Source organism: Equus przewalskii, chromosome 1, assembly GCF_037783145.1.
Source record: "Equus przewalskii isolate Varuska chromosome 1, EquPr2, whole genome shotgun sequence".
Classification (NCBI taxonomy): domain Eukaryota; kingdom Metazoa; phylum Chordata; class Mammalia; order Perissodactyla; family Equidae; genus Equus; species Equus przewalskii.
Window position 1 is genome coordinate 747,369 of NC_091831.1, and position 15,142 is coordinate 762,510.

General features: G+C 59.6%; 1 protein-coding gene and 1 long non-coding RNA gene across 2 annotated transcripts in view; one reads left to right on the forward strand and one right to left on the reverse strand.

Annotated features, from left to right (window-relative positions):
* Positions 1–11,822, reverse strand: part of ADGRA1 (adhesion G protein-coupled receptor A1) — a 44,824-nt gene extending 33,002 nt beyond the window's left edge. The window contains exons 1-2 of the mRNA XM_070630820.1: positions 8,154–11,822; positions 7,234–7,439 (exon numbers count right to left, since the gene is read on the reverse strand). Of these exons, the coding sequence (XP_070486921.1) occupies positions 7,234–7,236 (3 nt within the window). The 5' untranslated portion in view covers positions 7,237–7,439; positions 8,154–11,822. The remainder of the gene's footprint in view (positions 1–7,233; positions 7,440–8,153) is intronic.
* Positions 4,772–12,275, forward strand: LOC139085107 (uncharacterized). The gene is made up of 2 exons (XR_011543165.1): positions 4,772–11,389; positions 11,809–12,275. It is a non-coding gene; the product is annotated as an uncharacterized lncRNA (long non-coding RNA).
* The last annotated feature ends 2,867 nt before the right edge of the window (positions 12,276–15,142 follow it).

The window sequence follows — 15,142 nt, forward strand, 5'->3', positions numbered from 1 at the left end:
CTGACCTCTGACCCTCTGACCTGTACCAAGCACCGTTCTGGACCCTTCATCTGCTATAACTCACTGAGTCACATGAGCACCCGGCTATGGACTGAACTTTGTCCCCACAATTCCTAGGTTGAAGCCCAAATCCCACGTGATGGTATGGAGATGGGCTTTTAGGGAGGTGACGAAGGTTAGATGGGGTCACCAGGTGGGCCCAGATCCCACAGCAGGAGAGACACCAGGAGCACACACACAGGGCAAAGGCCATTTGCGGACACACACAGTGAGAGGGCAGCCATCTGCTGCCAAGGAGAGAGGCCTCAGGAGAAACAAGCCTTCTGGCACCTCGATCTTGGACTTCCAGCCTCCAGGACCGTGAGAAAGAAATCTCTGTAAACAGCCCAGTCTGTGGCAGTTTGTTATGGCGCCCCAGCAGATGGGTGCATGCCATCAGGTGGGGCTCTGCTTGCCACGTCCAGGTCAGAGGGTGAAGTCCTCGCTTGCTCCCAGCCCATTTTCTGAACCATGTGCTCTGCTCCCAAGGCCCCCAGGGACTTGCTCTGCTCCGGGAGGAAGCCCAGGGGCTGGTGCCCACTGGCAGAGGCTGTGCCTGGAGGGGGCTGCCCAGGTGTCCCGTGTGAGACCACCCTGGGCTGCTCCAGCTATGATGACAGGTCTGGTGGTCGGGGTTGGGGGCTCTGCAGTCTTACTGATCCCATTCCTCCAGACGGCAGCGGTGGTGCCCACAGCTCATGTACCTGCCCCAGGCTGGGAGCGGCTACAGATGCAGAATCAGTGCCTCCCTGGGCAGTCGCAGCAGCTGGACGCAGCCGGCCACTCCTCCAGGATGGTGCCCAGGTGGCGTCACGCAGGAACTGGAGAGAAACGCCCTGGTGAAGGGCACTTGGCTTGTGCCTGAGGGGGAAGCAGGAAGACAGCATGTCCGAGAGCTCAGCTTCTTCCCCTCCTGATGCGTGATTTCTTGTCAGTCCAGCTAAGCTAAGGGCCTGGCCAGCTGGAAAGTGTCAGACCTGCTCAGAGGGCACTCCAGGGAGAGCCGAGGGCCACCTGTGCCCAGCCACCACTTCTGCACTTTGACCCGGGGCAGGGACTTTTAGGAAGTGGTCTCTCTGCTGTCATGGAAACAACTGATGGAATCCGGTCACCAGGGAAAAGGCACTGAGTGACCTGGATGCCAAGGGGACTCCTCACAGTCTGAGAAATGAAGCCAGAAATAGCACCCCTGGTCCAGAATAGCAGATGACCAGACACGACCGAGGGAGGGGCACATGTCACTGGGCAGACCAAAGGGTGGACACCACGGTGGCCCCCATGCCTCAGTCCTGACCATCCATGGACCAGGAAGTCTGAGGCCAGGTGTGGACAATGCACAGAACACTGATGACGCCCATCTGGACTACACGGGGCTTCAGCAGGACTCACGCTGTGCACACAGCCCAAATTCCCATGAAACCATCAGCTCGGGAGAAAGACGGCCAAGAGAGGCCAGGCTCAAGGTGATAGGGATGCTGGGCTTCAGCACCCCCATGGGAGACTGGAGGTCTTGCCCGCTCCAGCCAACCAGGAAGGCCACCCACGCTCGACCCCGAGACAGGGTCTGCCGTCCATGTCCCTGCAGGCCTGGCGCCAGCTTACGAAGGAAGACCCTTCTGGTCTTAGACCCACGCCCAAGGGAGGCATCTTCCTAAGAGGGATGGGGGTGGCACCCGCTGGGCTCTCTATTCTGCAACAAGGAACCTTCGCCTGTGTGAGGACAGGCTTCTGTGACAAGGGACGGAATTGCCTGTTGGTGAAGAATGGTCGTTCCTATGAAGGAGAGGGCAGAGCCGGGAGGCCGCAGTGCACTGCTTGTACTTTCCCACAGACGTCCTGGCCTGCTGGAGGCACTCACACATCCTTCCTTGGCATCCTAACTTCTGGAGCGTTTGCCATCGAGCAATGGCAGGAAGGGGACCCTTGTGGCCCGAGAGAGTTTCAGGGTTATCCTATATGTGTCACAGTTCAGAGGCACCAGCTTCCTGCCAGATGCAAACACTGCAGAGGTCGAACAGGTTGAGGAAAGGCTGCTCTTCGTGGTTGAATCCTGACATCAAATTATCTTTTCACTCCCCGTTTCTTCCAAGAGCTGTCTGCTGCTGGCGAGTGGAGGATGCCCCGGGAGGTCACAGGCATTCAGGTCTGACTGGGCACCGGCAATGTCCCCGGCCTGTCGTGTAATTCTTGGCATGGGTTTTTCCCTCCAGTGGCATCAACCCAGGGTCTGAAAGCCCTAAGCCCTCTTCACAAAAAGCCCAGTTGACCTCTATTGCTGGTTTCACATCTGTATGCGAGAGAGATGCAGCACGCAGTCCATCCTGTGTCCAGTTCTGTCGCCGATTCTATCAGGACCAATGCGGCTCCCTTGATGGCTCCCTCATGCTGAAGTGTCCAGGTGGGTCCACCCCATCTGAGGACTCACAAGTCCCTTCTCGGCCTTTTTTGGGGGGCGCTGTTGCTGGTGTGAACACCCTGGACGGGCCTCCAGACCCCTGACTCCTGGCTGGGGAGTGAGGGTGGGAGAGGGGAGCCAAGCAGACTTGGGCATCCTAAAGCCGTGTTGTGCGCAGTGACGCCTGATGCCCTGTGTCTGCGCTGCGTCCTCGTGCATCCATCCCCAGGATCGCAGGAGCGCATCTGGTGCCCAGGACCCGCGTTGGAAAGCTTGTGTTCAAACACATCTTATCTGACAGTTTTATTCATGTACACAAAGTTGCCTTATTTTAAGCCAAATAAAAAGCCAGAAGGGTTTTCCTGTAGCAGGTAGACATCTCAAAGCACGAGGTCAAGGTGCAGAGGTGTCTCCGGACAACACCAGGTCAGTGCTTACACGGCCGTGAAGTCCTTTCACCTCTCACCTGGCACAAGGCAGGCATCCGACCCGCGGAGCAGCTGCACTCACAACACATGTTCTATAAGGAACAGAGATTCAGATCCATTTGGACTCCAGTTTTCTTTCTTTCTCCAAATTAGAGTTATCCACAGTGCTTTCTACGTTTTTAGAGGTGACGTTTAGAATCCAAAGTGGGTCATGCAAAATGTAGATGCAGTTTACACTTTAAAGTTTGCACACATGCAAGTTCCTCTTGGAAGAATCTACGGTGCAAGCGTCCCATGGGCAAAGTCCTTATGATTGTCCAGCATGTGGTCAGAGATGGACCGACGTCTCCAGAAAAGTCCCTCGGAGGCCAGGGAACCAGCAGCGCCCTTCGGACCAGCAGCAGTGGGCGGAGCATGGACCTCACAGTGGAAAGGCTGGAGAGCAGTCCAGAGAACCATGGGGCAAGGAGGGCGATGGAGGCAACCCCAGCCTCCATGCCAGCTGCCGCCCTGCCCCGCTGTGGGGCTGGAGCCCGAAATCCACACTCACTTCTGCGCCTGCGTGATGCCGGTGGGATTGCTGCAGAAGCAGGTGATGATGTCTCTCCTTCTCCTGGGAGCCTGGCCTTCGTCCTCCCACAGGCCGACTGTGTTCCCTGAGGAGCCCACTGCTGGGCGCCGGCGGTCCATGAGCACAGCAGCCCTGGTGCACTGGTTGTTCTCTTGAGGCATAACTTCCTTCGACATTTTACTGTCATTTTAGTTGGACATTCCTTTTTGGCATGTTCTGCAAATCAAATGAATCAGGATGCGAAGAAAGGAGGACAGGGGTCACTTGAGTCATGTGTCCCCTTTCCCAGCAATGTGTCACCCTTTTGCCAACCGTGAGACCTGGAAGGTGGCGTCTTCCCCACCAGGGGAGCAGGCGTCTGCGGTGTCACTCCTGCACAGTGAGGCGTCCACAGGCCAGGCCTGCAGCGTGGGCTACGAGGGACGGGTCCTTCCTCCCAGGTCTGCACCAACCCCGACTGATGTCATTACAGCCTGAGGTCCCTGGGTTGCCTTTTAATGACAATTGCACCGTATTGATCTGCCAGCCTTTCAGGAAAGTGTTCCCCGGGGGAATGCGGAGGCAAAGGTAAACAATTCCTGCATTGAGAGCACGGGTTACCCTAACTGGACATCGCACTTACATGGTTCTCACGGTTTTCTTTGGGGTGTGTGGGCTGGTAGAACCATGAAGAGCTTTGGGGAAAAATACATTGAGAAAGAACGTAGAGACTTTCCTTCTTGATGGGGCTACTTGCTTGGAACTGTGAGCGTTACCGGGAAGTGCCAGGCGGGTGGCAAACTCTCCCTTTGTGGGATGAAGGTGGTTTTATAAGCGTTTAGAAATGTAAATATTGGACTGAATAAAAAGCAACAAACTGAAAGAGCTTGCGGGAGTTCTGGAGCGTCGTGGGCCTCGCGGGCTGTCTTCTACCCCGGCTGGAGGCATGGGTGCCGTCTGGGACTTGGCGTGGCCCAGCGAGTGGGTGTAGAGTGGGAGCAGAGCTGCACATGTCCCACTTGGTGTTTCGTCTGCGTCCTGATTCTGGCTCAGGGGGCCTGGCGGATGACCTGCAGGCCCTTCTCCTGTGGCCTCCTTGACGTCCTGCCTGGCCTGCCCGCGGCCCAGCTTCCAGGTCTCTGCACGCACCTGCCCTGGTCTCTTTGGGGGTTTTAATTGCATGATGGCATTTTTGAAGGTGAGATGCTTCTGTGTGGAACAGGGGTGTCCCGGGCGTGCTGGGTCCTTGGGGTGCTCTGCTCCAAGCATGGCTGGGCAGGCCTGGACTCTCGCCCTGTCCTGGCTATGGGCCCTGCAGGAGGTGGCAGAGGACGTGCTGGCGACACCAAGGTCAGCCCAGAGTCCAGAGCGAGCGGAGGCTCTGCCGGTTTTCCGTGGAGCTCCAGCCCAGCTGCGGCGCCTCCTGGGCCGTGCAGAAGGGAAGCCGCCACAGCGGGTCTGGGCCACCCGGGACACACGGTCCGCGAGTGGAGGGGCGCAGCCTCTCAGCTCGACTAACGCCGCACGATGGGAGAGAAGTGGTGTGAGGAGGCCACACCAACGCTGCACTTCCAGTTAATTCCTGGCTCCACAGAAGGTGCGTCTGGGAAAGCGGAGCCCGTGCAGTGACAGGCCCCGTCATGGGGGCAATACCAGCCCCCAGTTGGTCCACCGGACTCCACACTTGGAGAGGGAGAGAGACAGAGGGAGCCCAGAGGCCTGGACAATTTTTTACTCTAATTCCAAAGCCTGTCACTTTGCTCCTTTGATGACCAGTGAGCCTCTAAGGGTCACAGAAGACTGCAGGACACACAGTTACGTGCATTTTGGCCCCTGCCTGAGTCGAATACTGACAGCAGTGTAGCAGAAACAAGCCGGTTCAGGGCTGCTCCGGATTGTTAAGAACTGTGAGGAAGACGGACGCCGTCAGGCAGTAGCCTGGGCTTTAGAGACCAGAGACATTCAAATTCAGAGCTGCAGTGCCTGGGCCCACTGGGGAGTGGTGCTGGGTATTCAGATCCTGTTGGTGCTGAGGGCAGACAGGAGGTGGCGTCAAGGCCCCCAGCCAGCCTGCCAAAGACACTTGGGACCCGGTACAGGGTAAGTTTCAGTGCATGGCTGTGGAGATGCCCAAGACCTTGATGCCCTTACACTTGGGGACCAGGAGGCTGCCGGCTGACCCAGGTGTCAGGGAGCTGACTGCAAGGAGCCGCTGGGCAGGTGTCCCAGGTGGCCAGAGGACAGCAGTGGGGGGTGGGCTGGGTTGGGTCACCCCCACTGGCCTCGGCCTCCAGGCTTTCCTCCTCATGCCCCAGGGAGCCAAGGGGGTGAACCTGCCCCATCCTCTACACCACAGACTCAGAGATACACAGAGAAGCGCTCGCACCAGAACTGAGACCCCCATGTCAGGCTGGGGTTCTCTCTCCCTTCAGAAACTCTCCAGTGGAAATGTTGTCTGTTAAGAATAAAACCCCAAGAAACTGCTGAAATTCCAAACTCTCAGGCAAGCGTGGCTGCCCAGCTTTGAGTCTTGGACTGGCCAGCAAACCCGGCAGCACAAAACTCTCCAGGTGGCTGGAGGCAGAGAAGGTGCACTTCTTGCATGGGGAAGCCCTGCACGACTCTGCATAGTGGGGCCACAGGGTCAGCGGCGAGGGGGCAAAGACACACTGACACGGGGCAGCTGGGTCCCGCGGGGGGGCCGCGATGGGCAGCACTGGCCCCTGCGCCTCCTGGAGGGTCTCTCAACTCCCTGCTCATCCGTCAAGGACGCATTTCCATTTTGTAAATGATTTAAGTCTGAGGCTGGAAAGCTCCGACGGTGCTGATCTAGAGGCTACGGCGCATTGGGCATGGCACCGGTGGGGCGACAGGTGATCTGGTTCAGGGGCTGGGCTTGGCCAGGCTCCCATCCTCTCTGAGGACACGTAACATCTCAGATGTCTGAAAGGCGAGTTGCTGACGTCCTCCCAGCCTCTGAGGTGTGCAGAAGTGTTTCGAGGTGATGCTGAATCTTGGCAAAAAGTACCTCTCTTGTTTGGACATATCGGATCAAACAAGAAGAAAACGAACAAGTGACTCAGACAGACCACTCCTTACGAAGCAGACAACCAGGTCTGCATTTTGGACGCACTGCCCTGCGGCCATCGCTATTCTCCACACGTGCTGGGCCCTCCGCTGCCCCTGCCGGCTGTCCCTCTCACACACACAGTGCATTATTCACTCGGCCGTCACCCTTCCTGGAATCCAACTGGCAGCAACCACAATGAGGCACGCACGAGCCTTCAGGACGAGCCCCCATCGTGGCCCCACTGGCCGCTGACAGCAGCCGTACCCCCTTTCCTGGCAAGAGAAACATCCTCCCTGTGTTTGCTGTCTGTGCTGCGGAAGCCCACCCACGTCCACCTGCCCTTCAGCCAACTTTTTGATGGGCAGGGGGCCGGCAGGGCTGCAGCGGGAGGGTCATGTGATGGGCTGGGACTGGGGAGGGGGTGACCCCAGCCCAGGCTGGAGAAGGTTTTCAGAGGTCAGGGACCGAGCCCCTGGGAGGCGGTGCAGGACGACGGCTCCTTCACTGATTAAATGATTCAACATTGCGGCATGTGTGCAACTAATTAGCATGACCCACACCGAGCAAGCCTGCAGGAGCGCCCAGGCGCCCCGAGACCCGGTGCCCCGCCCGCCCCACGTGAGCCCCCAGCAGGGACCAGCACGCGACTGACTGCCCGCTGACTGACCACGCGCTGGCTCACTTTTCCTGCCCGGGGAGCATGGACGGGGTGGCAGCTCCAGCCCCGCTGCCCCTGAGTGAGCAGACTCACCATGAGCACCTTGAAGTCACTGAAGTGTGAGCACGGATGGAGACGGCATCGCTGGCTGGGTCGATTATGTCGCACCCTGCTCCCCACCAGCCTCCATGGCCGTCCAGAAGGTCACGGTACCACACGGCGGCCACAGGGTCAAGCCCTGGGCAGGGTGTCTCAGGTGACCGTGATGGGGCAGGTGAGGGTTGAGAGGCTGCACCCACCTGTGAAGACAGGGCTTGGTCAGGGTGGGCTGGAGGGTCCTGCCAGCTGGCCGGCAGCACACTCACCCCTGCTGAGGACGGCCCCAGTCTGCCCCCGACTCGCCTCCTCTCAGCCCTGCCAGCCTGTTGCAGAGTCTGGCTCAGGCTCTGTCCCTTCGGGGCATCCAGAGGTTCCGGAGACGACTGGGGGCTCCTGAGCCTCAGGGGCCTCGGGTGGAATGTGCGGGCAGCCAGGCGCTGCTCTGGGGAGCACGTCCTTCTCCATGTTTAAAATCACCCTGTGCCCACCATCCCAGCAATGAGAAACCCACGTCAGTCGTTCCAGGCTGCACAAAGCCGTATAACATGTCTGTCAGTCTAAGTCGGGAGAAGCAAGTAGACCTTGAATTAATCTCCTCACAAACAGCCAGACCCGGGAAGGCAGAACCTTCTGCCTGGATGGGCTGGACCTTGGGGGCTGGCATTTTCGCCCCACAGACACTGGTCTCGGCTATAGCTCCGTGCCGTCGGCTTAATCCAAAGTTATTCCAAATCTGCATTTGGAACAGCAGGAATTGCCTCTCGAGGTTGGGGCTGATGCCTGAGAAACGGCTGGGGGAGCGGACACTGTGGCCAGTGGGCTCTGACCTCGCCTCCCCGCCACGTCCTGCTGCTTTCCCGCCCAGGGACTCCCCCGCCACGCAGACCCCAGAGAAATGCAGCCCAACTTCTCACCTATTTTGGCAAAAACAGCTGGAGCGGCAACGGTCCTGTGCTTCCCGCTGCCGGCGCGACGCGGTGAGTTCTCCGTGCCTGGGAGCAGCTTTCCATTCCAAGAGGCGACACGCTGGAGCCTGCGAGAGGAGTTATCAACAGATTGCAGGGCTGCAGCCGGGCAACGGCGACAGGGGCTCTGCACCCGAGGGAATGAGTCAGAGCCAGGACCAGCAGACATTCAACGCGATTCTCAGCAGGCAGCTTCCAGAACTCCGGCGTGAGGAGTGCCAGCCGCCTTTGCGCCGTCTTCCGCGGGCGAGAGCCGGGATGAGGGACCGGCCGGGAAGCAGGAGCCGTAACCATGGGGATGGGGGAGGCGCTGATGGCGGCAGGCGCTGTGGCCCGCTCCCCTCGGCAGGAGGGAATGGTTCTTCCCAGCCCGCCGTCCGGCTGCCCGTCACACTGCAGAGACGATTTAAAGAGACAACCGGCCAGGTTTTGCCTTTGCTTCTGACAGAGTCGGACAGCTCACATTAAGAGGTCTCCCTGAAAGCAGGCAGAGGAGGACTGGATGATCTTGTTTGCGATTCCTGTCCACTGAGGGCTCCAAGAACAGAACAGAATATGAACAAGGAGGTTGATTTTGGAGGAATTTTCATAGTCTGTATTAAAATATTCTCAAATCCAAATATTCCCATGCTGAGGTGAACCCACAGTGAGTCCACCCCAGCATGAGTCAGCAGGGTGATCCTGCCGGTGTAGACAGGACGTGGCCATGCAGAAAAAGCCCGTCAGCCCCCTGCCCAGTCCAGGGTTCTGGGTGACAGAGCCGGGTGCCGAGAAGGAAGGCGAGCCGTGGTGGAGAGGAGCTGGGATCCAGGGACACGTGTGTCCTGCCTGCAGTGGGATGGGCTGCTGCAAGTAGGGCTAGGGGCCGGAGACCACACCCAGCACGAGTGAACGGGGGCACCTGCCGGCTTTTCCCTCCAGTCTCCAGGGTGGTGACACTGGTGCCTGCTCGGCAGTCCCCAGGCCCCTGCTGTCCCCAGATGTTGAAGGGCCTGAGCCTGCCCTTTTGGGGGTGTGCCACTGAGAAGAAGAGGATGAGGTGGAGGGCCTTCAGCTCCAGCCCCCTCAGCCCCATGCCACCTTGCCTCCGAGCAGGGTTTTCCCAACTCTCCTGTCCCCATCCCTCCTGGCATTCCTATCCCCCATCTGTGGGACGCTGTGATGAGCCCCGAACTTCAGACAAGGAATATGTGACCCCGAGGGGTGAGAGATTTCCCAGTTGCCAGGGAGTGGGTGTCAGGGCTAGGTGGAGACCCTGCAACCCCCAGGCCCAGCCCACCCTGGCTTCCTAGAGCTGCTCCCCCTGGGGCTGCAGGGCAGCCATGGAGCTCCCTGGGGGCCCAGGCTGGGGGTCCTGGACAGTGGGGGAGGGAGGGAGGCGGGAAGACCCACCCTGAGCAGGGGGGATTCTGCCCAGATTCCCCAAGTCTGGGGTGGTCCCGCGGGGCCCGTGCCTTGACCTCCCTCCCACCTGCAGCTCCCTCCACAAAGACTGTCCAGGTTCTGAGCTCAAGGTGAACACAGGTCAGCCTGCCACTGCCCTCAGGGGGCTCCCAGCCCAGAGATGACAGAAAGACAGGTGTGAACAGCCCATCATGGGGCCCAGGGCAGTGGGAAGGGAGGCAGCTGCCCGGCCTCCCACTGTCACCGGCTGTCTCTTTTGCTCTGTGCACAGCCTCGTGTGCTGTCCCTGTGCCTTCTCCCAGAGTCAGTGATCCTCCCTGGCCTCAGAGCAGGGGGGCCAGTACTGGAACTGGGGCTTCCTGAGTCCCACAGAGGTGGCTTCTGGGCGAACTTACAGAAGACGCCGTCAGGAGGGTGGGATGGGGGCCGGCCTGGCTCTGGGCGGCTCTGGAAAGCCCCTCCCTGCAGAGCCTCAGCCCCAATCTGTGTGTCCTGTGGGGCCCAAGGCTTCTAACTTAAAAACTAACCAAGCCTCAGACTTGCCTGGGGTCCAGGTGGGCGCACCCGGGGTCCTTGGGTGCTTTGGGGGCCTTGGGGGGGCACTTCGGGTAGATGGACCTGCCTGGCTGCTAGTGTCCTGACCTTGCACTTTGTGGCCTGGACCCAGTGGGGTCCGGTACCCTCAGTCCCAGCGTTAACCTGGGTGAAGGTGGAGTCCCTCAGGAGGAGCTGGGCTGTCCCGCTGCATATTGGGGGTCATCCCGGGAGCCATGTCTGCAGGCCTCTGGCTTTGTGAGAGGTTGGGGTACCGGATGAGGTGGCCCCTGCCCACACACAACGGTTGCCCCACCAGCCTGTCCTTGCGCTCTGCTCCCAGGTGACCAGGCCTCAGAGCTGCCTGTGGAGGGGTGTCTGCTCCAGACCCAGGTCTGGGGCAGGCGGTGGGGAGCGGACGCACAGCCCCAAAAGGCAGGCGGCACTCTGCACTCAACACAAAGCAACAGACTCGTGAGATGGGGAAACTGAGGCACAGAGCAGTCAGACACTTTGCTGGCAGCCTTGCTAGAGCCGCAGAGCCGGGCTGGGGCCCACCCTGCCCTTCACTGCCGCTCTGTGGAGTGTCTGGTCCTGTCTGGCAGGCGGAGGACAGCTGGCCCAGGGCTCCGGGGCCAGGCCTCTGCGCTCAGAGTGACCAGCCACTGCGGTGAGCCCCAGGTCTTCTCTCCCTGACACAGCTCAGAAGACTCAGGGGGACCCCATTCGACATGGCTGCAACCCGGAAGGCAGGGGCTCCGTGCTTCGTGGTGGGGACACGCCCTCATGTTGCTTCCGGGGCCTCAGGGCGATCTTGCCTGGGGGAGCCTGGGCCGCCATCTGCCGGGCCCTGCTGAGGAAGTAGCGGGCACGGCCCCTGAGCCCCCTCTCTGTAGCTGGTCATCTGCTTTCCAGAATTTGGAGTTGGCCCTGGAGACGGTTTTAGGACACTCCTCGCCCTTCCCAATTTCCTGATGCACCAAAAGCTCTTTTCCGAAAGAGATATTCATTAGACGCCAGCCTCCAATGGCACCGAGAACCCACTCCTGAAACGAGTGTGCATGTCTGCAGTTTAATCCACCAGAAAGACTCGCTTCATCCCAGTGAGCAAGCGTCTCAAGTGGGTCGCAGGCTCTCGGCCCCTCTCACTGCAGAGTATCAGCTTCCCTTCCAGAAAGTTCAGTCTTCTGGCACGTTCTGTGAGTCCAGGACTGCCCACCGAAGGCCCTTACACCTCAGGCGCCAGGGTGAGCGACTCACTCCTCCCAGGAGCCTCCGAGGGATGTGGGTGGCTGCCTGCTCTCCGAGGGGTAGCTGGGGTGTCCTGCCAGGCTCAGCATGGGGCTTGCAGCTGGGGCCCTGCCTGGTCTTGGGGGACAGCCATGGGGGCTGAGCCCACCCCAACACCCAGAAAGAGCGGGTCGGCTGCCCTCGCCGCAGTTGCAGGGCCAGAGACCTGGGTGTCCACCCCCAGGGTGCTCAAGGCAGACCGGGCTTCTCTCTGCACCTTCTGACTTGGGGAACCTACAGGCGAGAGCAGGACACAGGCCTGGTGCCGATCTGGGGCTGCCTCAGGACGGCCTCACAATGGACAGAATCAGAGGTCAGACGCAGGGTCTGGGGGTCAGATCAGGGAATCATGGACACCTGCTTCCTTCTCTCCTAGGTGAGCGTGCGGCCCCCACCCCGACGTGCGCAGGGTTCTTGCTAAAAATACAGAATTGCTGGTGCAAGAATGGCTTCAGGTCGGCTGCTGACGTCTCAGGCCAGACTTGCCTCTCTTCGGAACATTTTTGATATCTTTGGAGTTGTCAGCTTTCCAGCGCTTGTGTGGGAATTCTGAGACCCTGGAATTGAAGAAGCCTGAGGACGCTGGAGATGGAGATGGTGTTTCCGGGCGTGTGGGCAGCCTGGCCCTGGAGGCTGCGGGCTTCAGGCCTCGGCATCCTGGCTCATGGAGCGGAATTAAAACCGCTCTCTGGTTGCCGTGGCAACCAGCCGTCTCCCCCCACAGCGTCAGGTTGAATTTGTGCAGACCATTTCTACCAAAGATTTACGCCAACAAATCCATTCTGCCCTGAGCTGAAGCCTTGTTTGAGAGCCAAATAATAAAATTAACAAACTTAGAACATTCTTGAGGATGCCCTTCCTTGCATAAGCGTCGCTGGAGTGACAGAGAGAACCAGGTTGCCGTCCCAGGCCCACGGGGAGGCTGCTGAGGGGTTCGGGGCAGCTTCTCGTCATTTGTGATAAACAGGCAGCTTTAGGATGTTTGCGGCCCCCAAGGAATGAGGGTCTCAGTGGCTGTCACCTCTGACTGGCATTGTGTGGAGTCTGTGCCCATGCACGTCCCTGCCAAGCCTGCCCCGCATGTCCAGGCTTGTGGGTCAGGGACACACAGCCCTCTTGGCCACGGGGTCAAGCTGGGCGTGGGGTGGAGTGGTGACTGCACAGTGAGTGGAGTCGTCCCAGGAGCTGTGGGTAGGGACACCTGTCCTTTGTTTCTGAGGGCCCGGTGCTGGCCCAGACACCCCCTGACTTCTGGGGGCTCTAACCCCGGCCCTGCTGTGTCTTAAGGGCCCACGAGAAGGGCCACTCTGAGAAGACACTTGGGGAGAGGAAGAGTGGGGGACGTGTGGGGAAGAAAGCTCTCAGGTGTTGACAACATACCACCTGTTTCTCTTTTCTCCTTTCTGGGAATTTTCAAGTTGTTATTCAATTTCTCGTTCCCTTCCTCCCCTCAAATCACATTTTCTTTTCTCCTTCTTAGTCCTCCATGCCTGCAGCCCAACCCTGGGCCCCTCCTTCCTTCAGGGGAGTGTCCGGGGCTACGTGCACCCAGGACTCCAGGTGGGCTCTAACCTGGGGCTGAGGGCGGTCTCGGGCAGAGCGGGTGCGGGGAAGGCTCTGGTCTTGTTGGGGGCACCAGGGCACCAGTTTGCCTGGAGAGGTTCACGTAGGAAGAAGAGCAGGATGCTATTTGTGACAGGGTGGGAGGGCCAGGCGCGGGAGCACTTCTTGCTGGTTCTGTAGGTGCTGGGGAGTCACGACGGGCATGGGGGCAGAGTAAGAGGGCAGGTGATGTTTGATGTGCTGGGACTTTGCTCAGACTCCTGGGCACCTGCCCCCTCTCAGCTCCCTCCTCCGTTGTCCCCGAGGCCCCACCCCTCCCACTCAGGACACGGCCTCCCTCCCCACGTCCTGGGTTAGTCCATCGATGGGACTCTGCTGACCCCATCTGCTGTGTGTGAGGGGCACATGCTGTACAGCCACAGCAGAGCACGGTCCGCAGTCTGGCACCCCAACAGCGCAGCCCGCAGCCAGGGTGGGCCTCACGCGGTGGAAACACGCAGCTCCATCCGTTTGGCTGTGGGAGAAGGACACGTCTGAGCTTCCCTCATGAACTGTAAAAACACAACACTTGCTGGTGGCCATCTCCAGGCAGAAACACGCGTCTGCCCTACAGATGCTCTCTGTGACCTGTGACCCCAAGCTTTAAATGAGCCTCTGACCTCTGTCACCTCTGAGGGCCCTGGACACACACGGCAGCCCTGCTAAGGCCTGAGCCCTCTACATGGAGTTGGGGTTCAACAGACCGAGAGCACCCCTGTCAGTGACTGGTGGAGACACACTCCAGACCTGCATGTGGTGGGGGGGAGCATGGGGGGGCGGTGCGGAAGCCTCACAAATGCCACCATGGAAACCTTCACCCGGGGCAGACGTTAACTGCGGGGTGCGGGCAGGATCGCAGACTCACCCGTCTCCCGCATTCCCCATCACGTGGATGGCAGAGCACACAGCCCCGACGCTGGCCTTGTGGAGGTGGAAGGAGCACGTGAAGTTCTTCAGTCTCACGCAGACAACTTCTTCTGGACTCAGGTTAATGTGGGTCCCGGGACGTCTGTGAGCACGCAGCTTCTATAACCAGGGTTTTCTGCTTGAATTTCCTGCATCGAATCATGGCTTCCTGCCCTGTTGCCACTGAGCCTGTGATCTCACACATGGGATCGGGGTGAAAACAAGAACACTCAGCGGTCAGAAGGTTTACACTTGAGGGGCTCGTCCAGTTTCCAGACCTGAATGGTTAACCCTTGTTCACGTTTCATGGGCCTCCTGGGACTGGAGCTGCTGTCTTGGAGGGTCTGGTCCTCTCTGTGGGGCTGAAGTCACCTTGGGGCCCCCCAGGAGTGCAGTGGCTCTGGGACTCTCCTTCCTTGAGGGCCTTTCTCTGCCCACCCCTGCTCTGTCAGGGCTGGATGCCACTCCTGCAGCCACATCCTTGGATGGTGGACACAGGGAGAAATGGGCCCGGCCCACACTGCACCCCTCAGAGTCCTGCTCAGAGGAGGCCCAAGGAGGACAAGGCAGGCGACGCAAGAAAGCCTGCCTCCATCCCACAGGATTGGCCACTCGTACGTCCACGCTTCCAGCACCCCCTCATCCGCCCGCTCACCCACAGCCCTCACTACCTCTGATATTCATGTAACGCCGTCCGTGACCCAGTGTTGGGGAGGGTCAGGCCCAGAGTCAGCCGTCTGACTTGGCGGGCTCCGGACAGCGTAGGGTGCAGCCCCTCCCTGGGGACCGGGCGAGGAGCCCCAGCTGCTGGGGAGCCGTCCCTGGTGCTGCTCAGAATGCGCCTGGGCCCGTCCCTGCTGCCCTAGCCCACACGCCCAACGCGCCCTCGATCCAGCTCGAGCCTCCTGGCTCCACCATCTGACCTGCCTCCGCCTGGCTGGCCCGTCCAACATGGCCGGCTCCGACCGTCCTCGCCAGCTCTGCTCTCCTGGCCGCTGCTGCCCCGGCTGCCTCCTGCCCGGTTCCTGTCAAGGCTTCTGGCTTTTGGGCCAAAGCAATTTCACCAAATTAGATCTGGTCGAAAGCAAGTCGCTCTACCTGGCAATTTTGTTAAAATAATGATTTGTTTGAAAATTAATATTCCCGAGTCACTGGTTTTCCTCGTATTAGCAATTTTGGCACACCACAGGACAGTTCTTTAT